The sequence below is a fragment of the Trichomonas vaginalis genome, chromosome IV (assembly GCF_026262505.1).
Source record: "Trichomonas vaginalis G3 chromosome IV, whole genome shotgun sequence".
Taxonomy (NCBI): domain Eukaryota; phylum Parabasalia; order Trichomonadida; family Trichomonadidae; genus Trichomonas; species Trichomonas vaginalis.
The window spans coordinates 22,078,704-22,096,780 of NC_067206.1; the positions used below are offsets into that span (position 1 = coordinate 22,078,704).

At 30.6% G+C, this 18,077-nt stretch overlaps 6 protein-coding genes across 6 annotated transcripts, besides 8 other annotated features; 5 read left to right on the plus strand and 1 right to left on the minus strand.

The window, feature by feature from the left end:
• Positions 1-313: 313 nt before the first annotated feature.
• TVAGG3_0145400 (uncharacterized protein) lies at positions 314-2,029 on the plus strand (the record flags this gene model as incomplete). Its single annotated transcript, XM_051224448.1, has 1 exon — positions 314-2,029. The coding sequence occupies one exon, from the start codon at positions 314-316 to the stop codon at positions 2,027-2,029; it is 1,716 nt and encodes a 571-aa protein (XP_051109434.1).
• A 364-nt stretch (positions 2,030-2,393) lies between these two features.
• Positions 2,394-3,616, plus strand: TVAGG3_0145410 (protein ubiquitination; the record flags this gene model as incomplete). Its single annotated transcript, XM_001305749.2, has 1 exon — positions 2,394-3,425. The coding sequence occupies one exon, from the start codon at positions 2,394-2,396 to the stop codon at positions 3,423-3,425; it is 1,032 nt and encodes a 343-aa protein (XP_001305750.1).
• Positions 3,617-3,689: 73 nt separating this feature from the next.
• On the plus strand, positions 3,690-4,739 carry TVAGG3_0145420 (uncharacterized protein; the record flags this gene model as incomplete). Its single annotated transcript, XM_001305748.1, has 1 exon — positions 3,690-4,739. One exon carries the CDS (start codon positions 3,690-3,692, stop codon positions 4,737-4,739), a length of 1,050 nt encoding a protein of 349 aa, XP_001305749.1.
• A 287-nt stretch (positions 4,740-5,026) lies between these two features.
• On the minus strand, positions 5,027-6,400 carry TVAGG3_0145430 (transcription corepressor protein; the record flags this gene model as incomplete). Its single annotated transcript, XM_001305747.1, has 1 exon — positions 5,027-6,400. The coding sequence occupies one exon, from the start codon at positions 6,398-6,400 to the stop codon at positions 5,027-5,029; it is 1,374 nt and encodes a 457-aa protein (XP_001305748.1).
• Positions 6,401-8,451: 2,051 nt separating this feature from the next.
• TVAGG3_0145440 (uncharacterized protein) lies at positions 8,452-9,724 on the plus strand (the record flags this gene model as incomplete). Its single annotated transcript, XM_001305746.1, has 1 exon — positions 8,498-9,604. The coding sequence occupies one exon, from the start codon at positions 8,498-8,500 to the stop codon at positions 9,602-9,604; it is 1,107 nt and encodes a 368-aa protein (XP_001305747.1).
• Positions 9,725-9,862: 138 nt separating this feature from the next.
• Positions 9,863-9,885: a mobile genetic element.
• Positions 9,863-9,885: a terminal%2Cinverted (terminal inverted repeat of MuDR-6/TvMULE4 transposon ID:TVAGG3_0145450).
• A 169-nt stretch (positions 9,886-10,054) lies between these two features.
• Positions 10,055-10,150: a mobile genetic element.
• A 146-nt stretch (positions 10,151-10,296) lies between these two features.
• Positions 10,297-11,338: a mobile genetic element.
• Positions 11,339-11,443: a mobile genetic element.
• Positions 11,421-11,443: a terminal%2Cinverted (terminal inverted repeat of MuDR-6/TvMULE4 transposon ID:TVAGG3_0145480).
• A 2,144-nt stretch (positions 11,444-13,587) lies between these two features.
• Positions 13,588-14,374, plus strand: TVAGG3_0145490 (uncharacterized protein; the record flags this gene model as incomplete). The annotated part of the gene is made up of 1 exon (XM_001305745.1): positions 13,690-14,319. One exon carries the CDS (start codon positions 13,690-13,692, stop codon positions 14,317-14,319), a length of 630 nt encoding a protein of 209 aa, XP_001305746.1.
• Positions 14,375-16,252: 1,878 nt separating this feature from the next.
• Positions 16,253-16,436: a mobile genetic element.
• Positions 16,437-16,457: 21 nt separating this feature from the next.
• Positions 16,458-16,528: a mobile genetic element.
• Positions 16,529-18,077: the final 1,549 nt, after the last annotated feature.

Here is an 18,077-nt window from a genome sequence, read left to right on the forward strand (position 1 = left end):
TTTCATTTTAAAATTTTTATTTCTTCAATATTGGATCAATTCTATTAACATTTTGATATGATTGTTTTTGTTCAATTTTTGGTATTAAATTTCTTGCCATCTGACTTTGCGAATAACCAGACATTGGTTTAGGTGGTCCAAGTCCACATAAATCATTTGAATTGTATGTTTTTACAATTGGTTTTGAAAATAAATTTTTAATTGTAGTACCTACTTTTTTCACTCCCTCCCAAATTTTTTTGAAGATTCCTGCTGCCATAACTTTTATATTTAATTTAAATAAAAAGTTAATTTTTTTAATCATTATAAAAATATGTCAGGCGCTTATTTGAGAAATGATGGATATCATCCAGTTGATGGAAATGTTTTCGAATCTTTCAAGAAAATGAATGAGATTTTCTCTGCAAATGATGGTCGTCGTTATTATCGTGAGTTAGAAAATACTTGCTATGATAGTGATGCTCCATATGATCATGAAAAACAAACACATATGAGATTATCAAAATCTGAACATGATATTAACTGTTTAGGTGAAGCTTATTTCAAACGTCATGTGTCAATAGAAATACAGTATAGTAACGGTAATTCTAAAGATGAAGTGACGTTTACTAATCAAGAATTACCCGTATTCGATGACGCAGAACACGGTGGTAAAGCACAAGAATACGCGGCTACAAAAGTCATGAATATAAACAGAATATTTATTGGATTTAAGTCAAGTAATCAAATATTTAGACAATTAGAAGTTGAAACAGATAGAGGTGATACAGGATACTTACAAATGGAAATGGTTAAAGAAGGTTTTGCATATGCTACATATAAACCAAAGTCAGAAAGAAAGACAAAGAAGTTTGTACATTCATTGTATAATAATGTTCAGAAAATGGATAATTCAGTATGCGGATGTTATTTTAACCCGAATGATGGAAAATGGGATCCAGAGAAAAAAACTCGTACAATTGAATTTGATATGATTATACCATTAAATGATTTATTAGCATTCCAAGCATTTGATGATTATCCAAAGAGTTTTGGTGATATTATATTGAAATATTATAACACACCTCATTCATTGGTTTATTGTCAAGTTGATCCTGCAAGAGTTAGTGATATTCTTAATGTTTGTTATGAAGAATTACATGATAACGATTATGGATTAGCAATGTCAACCAAATTTGACTATACACGTGAATTTGAACAAATTGGACAACCAACAAATCGAATTACTTCAATCACGAAAAAAAACGCGACTGAGTTAACAGTCAAAACACAATCTGTTAACATTCAAGTTGTAGGTATGAGAATTACAGAAGATAAATTTATCGTTCCGGGATATGGTGTTATTGAATCAACAGCGAGAGCAATTCCGACATTATTCAATCGTCGAGATCCATTTATGATTCCAGCACAGCAAATTGATGTAAGAACATTGAACCAGGGATGTGTTACAAATTCCGGAATTGTTTCCGATTTCACATATGCTTTACATAATGTCACAGATATTGTTGCTGTATTCCCAATGCGACAAGCTCAGAGAACAGTATTTAGGAATCCTATGGTTAGAAACTTACAAATCACAATCGATGGAAGAAACTTCCCAGACAATGCAATGAGCACTGTTGGAGATATATTCTTCACAAGAATGTTGCAAGCAAGTGATTTAGATGGAGTTAATGAATGTACTGAAGAATATGAAGATAGTTTAACTAGAGATAGATGTAATGACAAGAAAAAGATTAAACCATGGAAAGATCAAACGTCGTTTATTTGCACAATACCTGTTATGAGAGATGGTGGAAGTGTCTTCTTTGACGGTTTAGAAACAAAGAATAACCAAGTTAGCATCAGATTACAAGCAAACCCAATTCATTCTAATGCTGAAGCGGATGTTTATTGCACAAAGAATCCTGATCCACCTCAGATATGGTTTACTAGAACTACTTACTGGACTTGGAGTCCTGAAGATGGTTTGAAATACCATGCTACAGGAACCCCAGCTAAATACGCTTCACCAGCAGATAATGCTTAAAAATTAGAAAGATAATCATAAAATTATTTATTTTTTTTATTTTTGTAAATTAATTTGTGAGTTTTGGTCAAAAAATTAATGAATTTCATGAATGTTGCTTTGGTTTCTTCATAAGGGGGTATGCATTTTGCTTTAGAAAATTCATGATACATTGCTGAGAAACGGGCTGAAAACGTCGATTTTTGTGAAGAAACGGACTAAAAATTAATGTGCACGTTTTTGTTTTTAAAGGATTACAAATTTGTGCACAAAACCCGCATACTATACTACTTTTCAATTGTATGCCGTAATTTGTGTAGAAAAATCATGCTTAAACGACTGGATAACTATAAAATTTAATCAAGAAGTGTCACTTTTTCAAAAGATGTACGAAGATGAATTTATTGAAAATGTACCTGAATCATTAAGAAAATACTATATTATAGAGAATCTTGTGTTTGATACGACTATTGATAATGTTGATGAAACAATTGATAAAATATATCAATTCCCGAACGTTTCAACATTTTATCTTATCAATTTAATAATTTATGCTGCAGAGCAAAGAAGATTTAACTTCAAGGCACTAGCTATGCTATTTTCAAAAGTTAGAAAAGGAAGAATTACTTTCCCTTATACTGATTTTATACAATATGCAGAAAAGTGCGGATATGTTAGACCCACACAAATTAGATCATTAGAATATATTACTAGAACGGCCGAAGAACTCGAAATACCATTTCCAAAAGGTACAATTGCCTATGAAATTGCAACAAATAACTATCAAAACGTCGTGACTCTTTCTGCCAATACAAATCTCCTTAAAGAACAATTTACATACGAAAAAGACCTAGTTTCATGCTTAGATATTGCAGCTGCATGTGGCAATTTAGAAATCTTTAATTACTTACAAATTAACGGATTGGAGATAACTCAATCGACAATACAATGTGCCATATCCGGAGGAAACAACGATATCATTGAAACAATCGCTCAACAAGGTCATAATTTCGAACATTGCATTTTATACGCAATTCATCATCATAGACATAAAATATTCGACTGGCTACTTGATGAATACGGATGCATTGGACAAACACTTACAGATTGCATTGCTTCATTCAATACTTACGCATTTATTCGCTGTCTCGAAGCAGGACTCGATATTAATGAGACAGACCATACATTCTTCCAAGAACCTCCATTTTTGATGGCAGTTAAAGTCGGAATTCCTGAATTAGTTTTGTATATCACAGAACACGGTGGTCAGAAGATAGATAACTCAAGATTACTGTTTTCTTATGCTACTACAGAGGAAGTAAGACAATGTTTATTAAGTCTTGGTTACGAAGAGCCTCAAGATGGAATTAGACCAAGCAGAAGATGCATTTCTATGAGACATAGATCATGGGTATGAATAAAAATTGTTTTTTATGATTGTTTTTACTCTGAAAATTCTAATATTCTTTTTTAAAGTTCCAATTTTATATATTCCGAATCTTCTTTTTGATTTCTTTGGGTGAAATTGTATGCATTGTATACTATGTTACATATTTGTATGACATTCTATAAATAATTTCTTATGAAAATCACCTGATAACAAGATAGAAGTGATAAAAATAAAGAATTAATTTGAATAGATTCTCAAAAATAATTTTTCCCAGTTCATGATGTGTATGAAATGCATAATATTATAAAGCTTTTTCATTTAAAAATTTTGCGGTTATTTGTCAGTGTGGATGAATTTGGGAAAAAGTCATCTTCCGCAGAAGATGACGACCCATGGAACAAATATTTCAATTCACAATTTTCAAGTTCAAAAACGAAATCATGCGTAAACTGCAATGTTGAAGCTGGAAATAGCCAATATTACTTGGAAGAATGCAATTTCTTTGATGACAAAGATCGAGTTATTGATTTCAACCCTGTTTCCAATTCACTGTTCCTACATAATCTGTGTTCTTTTAGTAATTGCACTTCATCCGGAGACGGGAGTTGCATTTGCTTCATTGGAAGCGATAGTTCAATTGTTCAACGAAAATTTTGTTGTACAAAATGCCAAAGCCAGACAAAGGGGCACTTTTCTAATACAGAAATGAAAACAGATAACATAAACTTTTTTATTGAAAGTTCTCTTTACGATGTAGGAAAAGAAGGCGTTGGTCAGGATGCCTTAAGAGCAATAAGTGGTAATATCATAGTTTCATCAACAAATTTCTCATCAAATAAAGCTAATTACCTACCTGTTGGAAAATTTGAATGTAAAACACGTAAATACACAACAACAATTAACTATACAACCGTTGTTAATAATTTGGCAACAGAAGATCAAACGATAAGTATTTGGTATAACGCTTTGATTGATTCATGTAATATTATAAATAATACTACTACTCAATCAGTTAATGGAATTATTTACCATCAAGAAAATTCTCTTACTGTAAAAAGTTGTTCTTTTATTAACAACACTGCTGCTCAAGGTTCATATTTGATATACCACGGTATTGATCAATTAACAGTTGATAGTTGTTACATTGACAATTCGACTTCATCAACATTTCTTAGAAATGTAGAACCTACTAATCCAAGAGAACTATTTACTAACAAATTGATTCATTTTTCAACTGATAATTGCCAAGTAGAAATTGCAATTATCAATAAAAGTATTTCTAAAGTTAATAAACTTTCACTTTTTTTACAAACTTTAGTAAACATTTCTAACTCTTCATAATTTTCTGCATCTATAATAATTCTGTTTTTGATGATGAGTTGTCTTAAATTTCTGATACAATTCATTACAAAATATGAAGAAAATATAGAAATGAATGCTAAATTTTCGATATTTTATTATTTGCATATGAATTTGTTTCAATTGACGCATACTGTAATGAGTCATTTTTTAAATCATTACAATATGATGTAATATTTTTTCTTGTAATATGTAATTTAGTAATAAAAATGTAACTAAATAATAAGAAACACACCATTATTTATTAATTAATCAAAAATACATAGAAATTAGCATAATTGGTCGAAATCTAATATTGCAACAGCGCCAGAATTGAGAATTATACAAAGAAGTCTTCCGGTTGGTCCCCATGCAAGTCCATTAACAGGTTCCGATGATATGTAAGCAGTTATAACTTTAGATGCTGCAATATCGAAAATTGCGACGAAACCATCAGAAGAAGCAGTTGCAAAGAACCTTTCCTTTGGATCAATAGCAATAGAATGTGGTGGTTTCTTATGAATATCGAACGACGTGTGCATGTTTCCCTCTGGAGTGATGATTTTCAAGAAACCATCTGTAGTTCCAACGATGTAGTTACCTTTTGTGTCGAATGCGAGTGAACAGGCTGGTTTTTGGATAGAATCTTTACGTGATTCTGACTGTTCGATCTTGAAATAAGTGACAGATTGGTCGTTGTCGGCTGCAGCAATGAACTGGCGTTTGGAATCGATGCAAAGTGAAACAATAGGTGCAGGAGTACTAAATAATGCTGTAGGATCGCTGCCATCGACGTTAATAAGGTAAACTGTATTTCCGCATGAAGCAATGACCTTTGTATCGTCAGTATGGTTGACATCTGTAAGTTCGCCACCTTCCAGTTTAAATTTTGAAAGGATAGCGTTATCCTTTGATATCAAAATTGTTCCATCCAACGATCCAGAAACGAGAACTTCGCCAATGAAGTCGAGAGATACTATTGGTGTATTATGCTCGATGATTTGGCATGATAATGTATCGCCTTTGTAGAGAGAAAGATAGCCAGAAAATGAACCAACGGCAAGTGTTGTTTCTGACCACTTAAGAGCTGTAATGTCGGATGCTTCGTTCTCGGATTCGGCTGGATTTAAGTAAATTGTTTTCTCTTCGACGTTGCAATCAGGAGATTTGAGATTATCAAAACTCCAAACGACAACTGAGCCATCGCATGAGCCTGCTGCAAGGTACTTGCCATCAAGACTCCATGCGGCTGTACTAATAGGAGCAAAATGGCTATGTAAAACAAGGGATGAATGGTATGAAAGAATATTTGGCTGGATTTCTGCTTGATCTGTATGAAATACTTTCATTCGTCGCGTAGACTGACAAACTTCATCGGCAATTTCTACTGATTGCCGGAAATTTGCTCGTAAATAGTTGATTTGTTCTCCAAATTGACTGTCGTTTTCTTGCTCTGCAATCTCGTGGGCTGCTGAGTCTATTTGAGCGAACATAATTCCTTTCTGGATCAAATAAATCAAGGATCCGGCCGGAATTTGTTTTTCAGCCACTGGATGCTGAGGAATTTTCGATTCCGAACCAAAAGCGAATGCAGAATGGTCGTAGCCTAGTTCTTGAAAGTACCTTTGGATCAATATATTGATCTCAGAGCTGGAAATTGTCATTAAAATTTTCTGTTCAGTTGATTTCCCCATTAATTATTGGATAAAGACCCTAAATTAATTTTGTACAAAGAAAGCGAAGATAGTTTTATATATAAAAGAGAGGTAGCAATAAAGAAATCTGATGCAGAAGACGCAGAAATATTAACTAATAGTATTATTTCGCTTAATGAAGAACTAGATCAAGAAATTCCAAATTTAAACAAGATTAAAAGCATTTTAGATGAAATTAAGAAACTTTTATTTACAAATGATATACAGTCTGCAGATGTTAACGACTTAATACAAAAAATTCTCTATTATTTTAGAGATATCAAATTTGATCCAATTGAAACAGAATATCTATGTCTTATAATCAACTTATCCGGACAAAAATCATCGATTTTTGATGTGTTCAATTCTGAAAATGTTTTAGATCTGATTATCCACTTTTTAGAGACATCAAACAACTATTTGATCATTAAAGTGATTGATAACTTAGTTCTGCAATGCGATAAATCATGCAAAGAATACTTAGTTTCACATATAAATTTTCATGATTTAAATTCCAAGTTTGAAACAAATGATATCAGTTATGCAACAGCTGTAGGCATTATGTATAGACATATAGTTAATGATAATATGATTACAGTTGATCCTTCTTTTATTTTAGATTCTCTTCCATTTTTCCTATCAAAACTGGAAACATCCAAAATAGGACTGAGATTAATTTTATCAATATTAAGTAGGAAATCTATAGGAAACATTTTGGCTTCTAATTTTGATTTTTCAATCGTGGAAGAATATATCAATTCATCTCTTCATGAACATCAAGCAATTGCATTGCAATGTTTATTCCTGTTGTATAAGGATTATAAATTTCCATATTTGGTTTGTTTTGACGCTGTTATTAATGAAATTTTGAATGGAGCCAGCCAAATAAGCAAAATTAGTGCATTAAATATTCTCAATGAAATATTATGTATTAACAACTTTGACATACCTATTTTAGAGTTATTTGACGCGATTACTCAAAGATATTTACTTAATGAAAATTTACAATTGAACTTCAAAGAAATCTTAGCATCTGTTCTGGCACAAATGACATCATTGATGAATACAACGCAATTGCTGAGCTATTTAGACAGAACCGAGCCTCTTTTAAAATTATTTTCGGATATTCTTGATTTGGGTAATAACAATGCAATAACTGAATATATTCTAAAGTCAATAATCAATATATTCCAGGCTTATCGCTCAAATGACCCAAATTCATTAAATGAACTTCAAAATTTGATTGATATCGATGATATTATTGAAACAGCAGAGGAAAAGTTCCCAGAACTAGTTGATATGTTATGTAGTATAATGTCAACTGAAAACTAATTATATATTCTCTATATTTATTTGTTTATATAAATTTTTCTTTTTATATTGCATTTTTTGAATTTCGCACGATTAGTAATAGTGCAGTGATATATGTTGTGATGTTTATGTATTATTATGAAATAAAAACTTCATCTTCATGTTACCATGTTAAATTAACTGTAAATGAATATAATTTATCAAAATATAAATTACACAGCTGTGATATAATAAATATTATATCATGTAAACCTTGGCCTGTTAGTTTTAAGAGTTGAATTTGAAAATGATTTACTCAAATTTTACTTCTATCTTTTTGCCCATCCTATAATTAGCAACCTTATAAGAATCTTATCACGGTACCACTATTTAAGGAAATATTACGTCAATTTCGGTTTTGATTTGGAAAATCCTGATGAACAGCCCGCAATTCATTAAGATTATTTCCAATAGAATTAACTGAGCCCAATCTTAGTACATTTTTGTCTATCCACGAAAACCTGAAAATAAGAAAAATAAGGTTGCATAAAAAAAGAAAAAAAGTAGATTTTGGACATATATCAGAAACAAGATTGATAAGCCATGAAAGGTTTTTTATACTGTGAAACTTTTGAATCATTCTGACAGAGCTCTGAAAAAAATGAAAAATCCCTAAGGTTTCTTTTCATGAAAATATTAAGACTAGATGTAAAGGATAAGATTTACGATTAGAATTTTCTGAATATGCCAAAATCTTTAAATTTTCGATTTGGCTCAATGCTTTTTGCTTTTTTTAGCAGTGTTTCACATATATTTTCGTGTCAAAACCGGGTAACCCTATGTAGTAATGTCTTTCTTATTAGCAATAAGCAGTTTCTGCGCCATTCATGGGATGATTTTTATAAAGGAGAGGAAAGGATAAGGATAACTCAGGATGAATTTAGCAATTATGAATTTATTTCGAATGCAAACTACTATCTGAAGAATTTAATAATTCAAGACCTCACAGCCAATGCCATACTATTTGTAAGTCAGACAGATATTAAATTCTTGACCGAGGAGTGTACGTTCTCGAATATAACTACAAAAGTTGCAACAAAAGAAAACACTGGAAATTGGGATGATTCACAAGCTGGTGCCTTTTTCTTTGAAGCCAAAAGCAGTGAATGTGCAATAAACAGATGTTCCGCAGATAAGTGCTATAATAAAATTACATCATCTTATTACTATCTTGATGGTGGAAATTTTGCTTCAATTCGTTTTGCTCCTAATAAAATCCTTATGACAACAATTCAATTATGTGCACCTTCAAAATATGGAGTTAATGCTTTTCGATCACGTAATACATCAGGAAATTACACTGGATTGAACATAAGTAGTTGTAATACTTATGATACCCCAATGTTTACTAAATTTCCAGGCGATGATGATTCAATAAAATATTCAATATTTGATGGAAATACCGCGAATTCTGTATCTTTTGGAATTGCAGTGGTATATTCAGGAAAGTTAACTATAGATAGTTGTTGCTTTTCCGATAATAGTGTTTCATACCTGATCTATTCATCCCACAGTGTAAATGTCATTTTGAAAAACTCGATTTTCATAGATAATCAAATACGTTATCTTGCTTATGCAGATTCTGGAAATGGTGGCAGTGGAAATACTTATTCTAAGATATACATTCAAAACTGCTACTTTGATGATACAAAAACTTCTGTTTCTTCAGTATCTGGAGCTTATATTTCAAAAGATAATGCGAATAATAGTTCATTGAAAAATGAAATCATGAAAGAAATTGGTAGTTACTTGCACACCCCGCCTATAACTCATGGTCAATTCATATATCAATTAAAATTAAGAAGAGCTCGTGCTAAGTTCTAATCATTGTCTCAAAGCAATATCAACTCATTGATTTAATTTGATATCTTTTTGAAATCATTATTAATTATATTTAAATGCTTTTCCTTTCAAACCTAATTTAAAAACTTTATTTCCATAAAAATCTACTGCCATGGATGCTTTATTCCATCAAATAAAAAAATTCAAAATTATAAAATATTTTGTATTTACGCATATAGATGATATTTATGACAAATTATTATGGAATTTCAAATGGTAATCCATTTTATAATTATCATCGAGGGGGGCACAAACTTGCCCAGTGAAGTGAAGTGAAAAGTGACATGTTTACATGTCAGAAATGTAAAGTGTCAGATTTGAAACAAAAAATGGATTAATTTATTATTATATGATAGAGAGATTTGGTAAGTTACTATCAAATTTGTAAGTAAGGGGAAAAAAAGTAAGAAAGAAAAAATTTTAAAAAATAAAAAGCCACTCGCTTCGCTCGCGGTTGACAAAAAGAACAAATTCGAAAAATAATTGTATGAAATTACGAAACTAAGCCACTCGCTTCGCTCGCGGCTTAAGAAAAGAACAGATTCGAAAAAAGATTGTATGAAATTACGAAACTAAGCCGCGAGCGAAGCGAGCGGCTTAAGTAAACAACATATTTCAGATTATCGATACTAAAAATTTTTTTATTTTATGACATTTTTTTGCATTTTTTTTAAGGGTGCACACGAGAGGATCATGTAAACTTCAGAATTTAGAACCTTATTTTTAGGCATTATCTTGGCTACCTATTTAGGCTCGAAAAGCAAAAAATATCAAAAAATACAACTTGACTCCATTATGACCCTTTCATGGAGGTAGTTTTTATCCGCTAGTATTTTCCCTTTGAATCTCTTTACAATTCGAAATCAAATTCAAATCTCAGTAAAAGAAAGGAAGAATCGACTTACTACGGTTGTAATACGAATAAATACATATATTTAATTATTTTTATTTACATAATAATTGTTTGAAGCTCATATTCCAACAAATTTTTAAATAAAAACATTAAAATGTTGAAAATGTTCATATATTTTAATAGGGTTTTGGCACTTTATTGAGGAATTACTACATACATAGTCGAACTGAACTTGATATTTTGAAATTTAAATTATTTATCAAAATTAAAATTTAACTTGAAATTTATAATTATTTAGTCATATTTTGCATAATTCTAAGTAGATTTTGTAAAAAATCAAGAAAGAAAAATTTTAACGTGCTTTATTTTTTCTTTTTTATAATAATACATATTATTATATAATTAACATATTCATAATGTTTCACCCTTTCAAAAATATAATCCTCCTCCTCTCAAATAAACGTACATACGGGTGGCCTTTTTTTTCAAAAAATTAAAATTTGAAATTTTGGGCTCAAATATTAGAGATTTTTTCAACCTTCAACGATATATGTTGTCTATATCAGACCTCCTTTCTTTTTGATACTTAACATTGTTCCTAAATCTTAGCCGTTAAGGCTGTTCTGAAAATATTTTTTTTTCGAAAAAATTCGAAAAAAATTCTTAAAATTCAAAAATCCCTTAATTCCTGAGGATTTTGGAAAAAAAGTTTTTACATGAACATGTGTATATTATATGAAGTATATTGATAAGGTAAAAATCAAATTTTATTGCATATTCATCGAGAAAATAAACTAACGAATCCCTCAAAATTGAGAGGGTAATCCTCCTCCTCTCAAATAAACGTACATACGGGTGCACCCTTAAGAAGCTAAATTCTGAAGTTTTCATGATCCTCTCGTGTGCACCCTTAAAAAAATGCAAAAAAATTGAATACTTTACTGGCTGGGCAAATTTGTCGCCGCCCCATTATCATCAAATGTGAAATACAAAAATTTTGATACCAGCATTTTTGATACATGGAATAGTTAGAATCAGAACAGAGTATATTGTTTTATATATTTGTTGATTCTATAATCTCATTTGTATGATAATTTCAAAATTCAATTTCTTTTCTCGAAAAGTTCAAATATTTTCTCAATTTGAACTTTGTAAATGAATTGGATGTTGATATTTCTTTATAAGCTTATAACATCGTATGTGAAAAACAGAAAACTTTAATGGACCTTATTCGAATAAAAAAGTTTATTTGGATTAACCGGCTGTAATTCGAATAAAGTCCATATGTAATTATGATTACTTTTGTAATTAGGAATAATTGAGTTTCTCGGAATTGAAAATTGAATGGAAATTCCAACCTTAATTCGTAATTCCAACCTTAATTCCTTAGTAATCAATTCAATTTCAATTCGAATAAAGAAGGTCTTATTCCAACTGAAAACAATAATAGGAATTTGGAATAAACTCAATTATAAGAATTAGGAATAGGAATATCGAATTACGAATATTGGATTGATTATAGGAATAAAGGTAGGGGGAAAATTTAGGAGAAAAAAGGTTGTGCCTTCAACAGAATGACATTGCCTTCAATTCTGGTGTATGAGGTTAATTTTCAATGATGCTTCACCCCAGTGATCGGAAATTTGAATGGAAGTCAGCTTTAATTCTTATATCAATAAAATTCAATGATCTTATCATCTGCAATATGAAGAGCTGTTATTCCAGCAATATCTTTCTCATTGAAATTTACACTATGAAAAAAAAATTCAACTCTTTCTTTATTATAATTCCATGCTGCCTAATGAAGAGCAGTTCTTCCTTCTTCATCTTTTTCATTGATATTTGCACCATGGTGCAGAAGAAACTAAATTAATAATTCTTTATTATTTTGTGCTGCAGTATGAAGAGCAGTTCCTCCAAAGTGATCCCTTTGATTGATATTTGCTCCAAAGGAGAAAAATATATACAAAGTGATGGAATATCAAACATCACTGAAAAAGCAAAACTTTATGTTAATATTACAAGTTTGATCGGAATAGATAAAAATGATTCAAGATTATTATCAGGATTAGACTAAAAAATCATCCTTCATGATTAATATGATCATTTTAAATAAGGAACCTAATTAATCTGCTATTTTATTTAGTCAATTCCTTAATCCATTTCCTAATTCCATTTTGGAAATGAATATTCCTAATTCTTATAATTGAGTTTATTCCAAATTCCTATTATTGTTTTCAGTTGGAATAAGACCTTCTTTATTCGAATTGAAATTGAATTGATTACTAAGGAATTAAGGTTGGAATTACGAATTAAGGTTGGAATTTCCATTCAATTTTCAATTCCGAGAAACTCAATTATTCCTAATTACAAAAGTAATCATAATTACATATGGACTTTATTCGAATTACAGCCGGTTAATCCAAATAAACTTTTTTATTCGAATAAGGTCCAATGAATTTTTGAAAAAAAAGTCTCATCACACTTTTCAATGCTCGATTTTTAAAAACTGTTTAAAAATGGAGCTTATATTGAAATAGTGTAGAGACTAAAAATTACCACAGACTATTTCAGAGGATTGAGTTGCCACTCAATCCTCTGAAAAGTCTGAGGTAATTTGCAAAATTAACTTGGGAAAGAGCGAACAAAATATGCTATCCTATATTTTTAGATATTTCACATATATTCAAACATGACAAATTGCTACTGATACAACTTGCTTTCAGAAGATACAGGTATCAAAACGATTTTCGATGTCTAAATTGTTGAGCATTTATACGAAGATATAGATACTATAAATTTGAAACCTTCTTCTGATGCAAAATTTTGAAATATTGATAGTCAAGTTTAGTTCGTTGGTTTTAGAATCACCTTAGAAAATTCTCTTTTACTAAGAAAAGAGATCTTGCTTGATTAAGAGTAAGATTTTTATGATAAAAATACTCTTAAATCTATTGTATATAGGAAATAATTGTATCATGTATTTCAGTATAAATATTTATTGATTTGAACGAATCGGCTAATATTCAGAAAAATTGAGATAGAAAAATATTTTCAATAATTTACAAAATAGATTGAAATAAAATGTCATCGTGGTAATTCAAGAAAATAAGTCTTTTATTGTATGCTAAAACTTTCGAATAAAATCATAAAAATTTAATTCATTGAAAAAAATTACTCTCAGCAATGATTTTGTTTATTTATTTTTAGTATTATGAATCTGTTCTCATGCATATTGTTGACAATACCTTGGGTCAAGGCATTTCTTGTTCGAAGTCCATCTATAACACATAAATCGTGGTTTGAATTTTATCAAAATGAGCAGAAGACTAAAATAAATCAAGCAGAATTCAATGATTATTCATACACATCAGATGCATCATATTATCTAAAGAATTTAATAGTTAAGCACCTGACAAAAAACGCAATTAACATTGAAGACAAATCTAACGTTAAAATTTTAGTAGAGACTTGTTCATTTTCAGATATCGTTACTAGTATACCTGCAATTTTTGGTCAGGTAAACTGGAAAGATACAAAGGCAGGTGCAATTTGGTTTGAATCCTCAAACAGTCAATGTGTTATAAACAAATGCTCTGCTGATACATGCTATAACAAACTAAATCCTTCTTATTACTATCTTGATGGCGCTAATTTTGCAAACTTTCGTTCAACTAGCAATAAAATTTTATCGACAACAATTCAATCATGTGCCCCAGATTATTATGGTGTCAATGCTTTTAGATCACGAGACTCATCCGGAAATTACACAGGTCTTAACATAAGTAGCTGTAAATCAAGTAACTTGAAATGTAAGTCTCGGACGAAAGTAAGTCTGACTTGAAATGTAAGTCTCGGACGAAAGTAAGTCTGACTTGAAATGTAAGTCTCGGACGAAAGTAAGTCTGACTTGAAATGTAAGTCTCGGACGAAAGTAAGTCTGACTTGAAATGTAAGTCTCGGACGAAAGTAAGTCTGACTTGAAATGTAAGTCTCGGACGAAAGTAAGTCTGACTTGAAATGTAAGTCTCGGACGAAAGTAAGTCTGACTTGAAATGTAAGTCTCGGACGAAAGTAAGTCTGACTTGAAATGTAAGTCTCGGACGAAAGTAAGTCTGACTTGAAATGTAAGTCTCGGACGAAAGTAAGTCTGACTTGAAATGTAAGTCTCGGACGAAAGTAAGTCTGACTTGAAATGTAAGTCTCGGACGAAAGTAAGTCTGACTTGAAATGTAAGTCTCGGACGAAAGTAAGTCTGACTTGAAATGTAAGTCTCGGACGAAAGTAAGTCTGACTTGAAATGTAAGTCTCGGACGAAAGTAAGTCTGACTTGAAATGTAAGTCTCGGACGAAAGTAAGTCTGACTTGAAATGTAAGTCTCGGACGAAAGTAAGTCTGACTTGAAATGTAAGTCTCGGACGAAAGTAAGTCTGACTTGAAATGTAAGTCTCGGACGAAAGTAAGTCTGACTTGAAATGTAAGTCTCGGACGAAAGTAAGTATGGCTTGAAATGGAAGTCTGATTCTAAATGTAAGTTATAGACTAAAGTAAGTCTGATTCTAAATATAAGTCTGATATAAGATAAGTTTGTAACTAAAATTAAGTCTTATTCCAAAAGCAAATTTAATTGTATAATAAGTCTGGATCTAGAGTAAGCCTTAGTCTACAGCTATTCTGTGTCAAAAATAAGTCACGAACCATAGTAAGTTTCGGACTAGAGTATGTCTGTAATTCGAATCATTCATATTCTTCAATTATCCCGCCAAAAAAATTATCGTCTTTTTATCATACCATAGTTTTTATCAATCTCGTTCTACTAAAAAACCTTTATATTGGTGATTTCTTTGTTAAACCCGTATTTTTTCATGTGAATCTTATTGTATAAACTCTAAAAGTTCAATTTCCGGTCGAAAAAAACTTGAAAACAATTTGTATTCGACGAGTTAAAGAGCTCTATTTATTCTAAATTTTCCAAAAAAATTAGATTTCGTTTTTTCGCTTCAAAAAATGTTGTTTTAGGGTTGTTAGATTCCCGACGATAGGTGTCTTGGAAGTATAGATCCGTATTTTTCCCAAGTGAGCGGGGTATCTCTAATCCCAGCCCTATCATCCTCCCAGTGTCAGTTTTTAATATAAAATCCAAAATTTTTTTAAAAATAAAAATTTCGAGAAATTTTTCTAGTTTTTTTTTCTTTGATTTCAATAATTCAAAATAAATTTTGGAGTAAAAAGACACTATTTAATGAAATTCATATGAGTGAATGTGGATAAATACTCTCAAAACATACAATTTATATATTTTTTCTTTATATTATCAACTAATTAGTGATAATTTTTTTGAATCAGATTTTTTTCATTAAAAATATAATATATAACGCAATAATGATGTACACATACGCATCTACACATCAAAATATAAAGTTTGTTTTGGTCTGGGCACCCCAACCCAAAATTCTAAAAAAATGAATAAAATTGAATACTTGGGGCTGGGATACCCAGCCCGAAACCGAATTGAATTTTTTGAATTAAAGAATATATTTACGTATTTATAATATATATGTGATGTTTATAAAAAATACTAAATTTTTGTAAAAAAATTCAATTTATTCAAAACGTATATTAAGTGATCACTTCATTAGTAGGATCAGCGATCCTACTAAATGGTGAGAATGCCACTAGCTAAAAAGGGAGTCCTTGGAGCTCTTGATCTCTTGTCAGTAGAGTCCATAATAAGGCATGGCATCTACTGATTAGAGATCAGAGCAATCCTACCTTACCTTCAGGAGCTACAAAGCTCCTAATCGTTACGAGAGGGAGCCTTGGAGCTCCTGAAGCTCATCAGCAGAGGATATTTACCATTTGGGCCTCTTTTGATGAAAGATGCGAAGCCCATCTACGAACCAGGAGCTCCAAAGCTCCTATTCCTTACGAAAGGGAGCTCTGGAGCTTCTGAAACTCCTCCTATTATAAAATAGGACAGTTTTCTTCTGAGGCTTCTCATCAAATCTAAGACTTCAGAAGAAAGCTGTCCTATCCGTGTATACTTACATTCTGATGGACTACAAGTGTACAACTTTAAGGCAGAGATTATCCGAGGCCTCTCATCAAATGAGGGACCTCGGATAATCTCTGCCTTAAGTAGTCAAATAGCTTTTCTGACTATTCAGGGACAAGAGAACAAGAGTTGGAATACTCTAAGGCAAGGTTCTTTCGAAATCTCTCATCGAATGAGAGACTTCAGAAGGACCTTGCCAAATCCTTGAACACAGATATCCTTGGAACCGAGCTAGGACCAAGGAGAAGTAGTGTACTATAGCGCACGATGGCAATCTCGGAAATACTTATATTGCCACATGCACAATATCTATTCAGCCTGACTCCTATATACAAGAAGTCAGGCAGAATAGATATTGTGCATATGATTTGCAGAACTCTCATATATATAAATTTTTGTTATCCCAAAAAGGTGACACTTTGGGTGTATCGTCCATCCCAGGGATGCAAAATTCACATCACCTTGTATCTATACTTGGAATAGGGTTGTTAAAAATATCAAAAATTAGCGTTTTGAAGACACCATGGTGTCTTATAATTTTCCCTTCCTTATTGGCGTGTAGAAATAAATGCGCCAATAGATTGAATAAGAAGAATTGTTTTTCTCTTAATGAACTTTAATCCTTTTGATATAAGAATATTAAAAACATTAATATAATTTCGATTTCGGAAATTAAATTTCCAAATTTTTTGTCGATTTCGGAAATAACAGGATCCCGCATCCAACACGCAACAACAAAACACAAAACACACTTTTTGGTTCTTTCATCGTTTTAATCGTATTTTATGTAATACATGATTTGGATAAATTTTACAAAAATAGAACCTATATTATATTCTTTTCAAAGATTCTTGCAAATCATCAAAAATAATTGTATTTTAATAAACGATCAAATTATCCTTTCATTATTTTAAACTTAAATTAGTTTTTATGATTGACTAAAGCAATCATATTTATTCATCATTAAATAAACAAAAAAATAATATTTGAGAGTTATTTCAAAAAAAAACACATTGAATTTATTAATTTGTCTCAATTTCAGTATTATAAATTTTTATAATTTCAATATTTTGAAATACACTTTTTAATATTTCAATATTTATGATATTTCAATGTATTAAGTGGTCTCAAATTGAGCTTCTCAAATATAAGTTGGCCTATTCAAATAATAAAATTAAATAATATTTAAAATAATAAATAAAAGTGATTGAGGTCATAGCAAAACGGCTGTTTCAGTCATTAATTCTTAAAAATAAAAAGGGTAAAAACTAAATGCAATGGGTAAAATTCAATAGTGTCTGTGCTATCGTTCAATTTGAAGGTGTCTTTTGAAACCGCAAGACACATTGAATTTTTGAATAGTGTATTATGGTTTGACAGACACCAATGAAAAAAATAAAATGATATTTATTTTAAATATATAAGATCATTATATAAAATATAAATATTTTATCGTTTTATTTTCTTGTTTTATTTTCTTGTTTTAGAAATGTTTTTTATTGAAAAATCATTAAAACTAACTCCAAACTAAAATTTTTGATTTAAAG